Genomic DNA, 3,293 nt, shown 5'->3' on the forward strand with positions numbered 1-3,293 from the left:
AATCGGTTTACAAACGGCGGAGTAATCGTTGAACATAAGAAAACGAACATAACACCTCCCCCATTTTGAAAGTCGGCTAAAATTGTAGCCTATGTGTTATTCTGATGTATACGTGGGAGAGCCATGCTTCGGCACGAATAGGCCGGCTCGACCGGAGAAATACCACGTTCTCATAGAAAACCGGCGTGAAACAGCGCTTGCGCTGTGTTTCGCCGAGTGAGTGAGTTTACCGGAGGCCCAATCCCCTACCCTATTCCCTTCCCTACCCTCCCCTATTCCCTTCCCTTCCCATCCCTACCCTCGCCTATTACCCTATTCCCTCTTAAAAGGACGGCAATGCACTTGCAGCTCTTCTGATGCTGCGAGTGTCCATGGGCGACGGAAGTTGCTTTCCATCAGGTGACCCGTTTGCTCGTTTGCCCCCTTGTTTCATAAAATGAAAAAAAAAAAAGCTATAGGTATTATTGTAAAGTTTCATTAAAATCCGTTCAGTAGTTTTTGCGTGAAAGAGTAACAAACATCCATATATCCACACATCTATACATCCAAACAAACTTTCGCCTTTATAATATTAGTAGGTTACACTATTTTTTGTATACAAGCTTAAACAAGACTTGATTTTTTCAAGTACCTAAGTACTCTTAATTGTTAAACTTTTGCATAAAAATTAAAAAATGTAAAAAAAATCGGCATTAATTTTGGCGGGAAACGCATTTTTTTCAATGTGAGTCAAAGTTAGTTTGAATACCGTATTGGATTATTTTTGAACAATTTTTAATTAATTTAACTTATTTAATGGCGAGGCAGAATGGATTCAACTCAGAACCTTAAAAAATTCTCAGATGAACAAATAAAGAATTTAGTTAACAACCTGTCTAAATGTAAACTTGTTAGTATGAAACAAGTTTTATAATTAAATTGTTTACTATATACCTACTTAAGTATTATCCAGAGTGAAAAATGACAGGTAAGTATCTATGTATTTTAGGAATATACAAACTGGAAAGAAGAGTGTAAGAAACTAGAGGAAACAAAAAAGAAGTTAGAAATTGAATTGAAAGAGGCAGTTGAACTTGAGAAGTCCCATCGCTACCATTTGCTAACTTCTCGAGAGATGATAGGTAACCTGCAAGACACGGTGACACAGTTACTTTATTTGAAGAGGGATGTGAAAAAATTAAAGGAAGAAATTGGTTCTAAGGATATCACAATTACTTCCATGGAAAAGGTAAACTTAGTTTTCTAATATCATCGCGGATTCTTGGAAATCTGTTGTTATGTTGTCGCGGTCACCCAGGTCACCGGTGTCGTGTCCTTAATCCTTGATAGGTTAATCTCCCTGCTTACCTTATTACAATTATTATGCTTAATTTAGGATAAAGAAAACATTTTGAAACAATACAACCACAAAATAGATGAGTTGCGTAGTCTGCATGAAAATGAAATTGAAGAAGTAAAATCTATGCATGAAGAAAAAGGTAAGAAAGTAATATCATGATCATAAAAAATGAGCAGTTAATATAAATAATTGAAATATGATGTACCTACCTAATTAGTTACTTGCGTGTTTGGTGTAAGAAGATAGGTAAGTAATTAAAGCTCTTTTATAATTTTTCCTAGGAAGTAGTTTACTTTTCTACCGCCTAAACTTTTAAACAAGCTGTGTCTTATTATCGTTGTGGTCATATTATTTTCGTAGGCGTTCCACGTTTGCTAAATTTAAAGTAGGTTTGAATTGTACTCAACTACCTACTCACTTCTTCATTTGTTAGGTTGTGTACTCTATATATGCAAAGATATTATCTTAAAATTTTCATCTTTTTAAAGTCCAACAGGTGCAAAATGACTCGGAAACACAAATAGCACAATGTAACTGTCTCATTGAAGAGTTACGAGCCAAAATGAATGATATGGAAGTGGAACATAAGGAAAAGGTAACTTATATAGTCTTCTAGGTATAATTATATGGATAGGAATGCAAATAAACTAAAAGATTGAAAAAGATATACCTAGGTACTGATTCTATAAATCCAACTTACGGTTCTCAAGAACCCCCAACTTAGCCCCTATCCTCAGTTACTCCAGTTCCTCTTTCCAGATGAACATTCTGGTGCTGGAGTATGAGGAGAAGGTCCAGCGCAGCGCCGCCCAGGTGGTCCACCTGCAGGAGCAGCTGGAACACCAGGCGAGCCGCACTGATGCCAACATCGACGCCTACAGACGGGTAAGACGCATGATGATGATGAACATGCTAGTGCTGGAGTGCGAGGAGAAAGTCCAGCCAAAATGGTTTTTGTTACGTAATTTAAAAACCATAAATACATTTCATAATTATAAGCTATGGAGTATGGGCAAAATAAAGTGTATGCTTGAACCAATTTATGTACAAATTTTGGAAGCTTAAATCACTTTTGACAAAATAGGAATCCCTTTTTTTACAGAGGTCTTTTTGATTGATTATTCTGTGTTATAAAAGTTGACCAATCGTGTTATGCTACGAGTAATTCAAAGACAAAGACATGATGAATACTGACAATAAACTATAATTTCTTAGCTTTAGTCATTGCTGAGAAAAATCGACATCGCTACAGCCAAATTATCAAATAAAAGCGTCGCCTTAAGCTGCTGATATTTCGAGTCGTCAATCGGGAACCTTATTTACTAATTCTTTGTACTTTGTGACTGCTTAATAATAAATATTAATTTTTTATATCAGTATCCAAGAGGCTGGCTGAAAACTGACGTCAGATAACATTCTTTATCTGAACCATTTGTTTTAGAAATTGAAAGACCTAGAAGACAAACTCAAGCAGAGCCAATTCAAGGAGTATCTCGCCCAAAGCAGCTATCCCTCGTATGAGAATAGAGTAGAGAGACCTTATTCCGAAACCAGAGAGTACTCTGAACCGGAAACAATAGTTCTCCAGAGTCCAAGTGATAGAAATAGACTCTATGACAAACAGAAGAAAGCAACACCTATGTATAGAGAAAACAAACCTAAAGTAGACAAGAAAGGTCCATTCAATATTACAAAGAAGAGAAAACTTTATACTGATAAAGATTTTATGAATTAAATTTTGGTAGAGTATAGTTTGGCCACATGACAGATGACTATTCACTCTTTCCTATCGCTATTTCTTTTCATACATCGTGTGACGGATCTAATGCTAAGTACCTACTCACATACGGTTTTGCTATATTATAAGTCTATGGTTTTTCTCGATTAAGAGCCCATATGACCCTAACTTGACTACATACTTTAACCTAGATCTCAAAATCTGTAAGGTCTAGAA

General features: G+C 36.0%; 1 protein-coding gene across 1 annotated transcript; it reads left to right on the forward strand.

The window, feature by feature from the left end:
• The first annotated feature begins 808 nt into the window (after positions 1-808).
• Positions 809-3,074, forward strand: LOC121731862 (tropomyosin-2-like). Its single transcript, XM_042121536.1, has 6 exons — positions 809-889; positions 989-1,228; positions 1,376-1,478; positions 1,828-1,934; positions 2,099-2,224; positions 2,781-3,074. Exons 1-6 carry the CDS (start codon positions 809-811, stop codon positions 3,072-3,074), a joined length of 951 nt encoding a protein of 316 aa, XP_041977470.1.
• The last annotated feature ends 219 nt before the right edge of the window (positions 3,075-3,293 follow it).

Source organism: Aricia agestis, chromosome 11 (assembly GCF_905147365.1).
Source record: "Aricia agestis chromosome 11, ilAriAges1.1, whole genome shotgun sequence".
Lineage (NCBI taxonomy): Eukaryota > Metazoa > Arthropoda > Insecta > Lepidoptera > Lycaenidae > Aricia > Aricia agestis.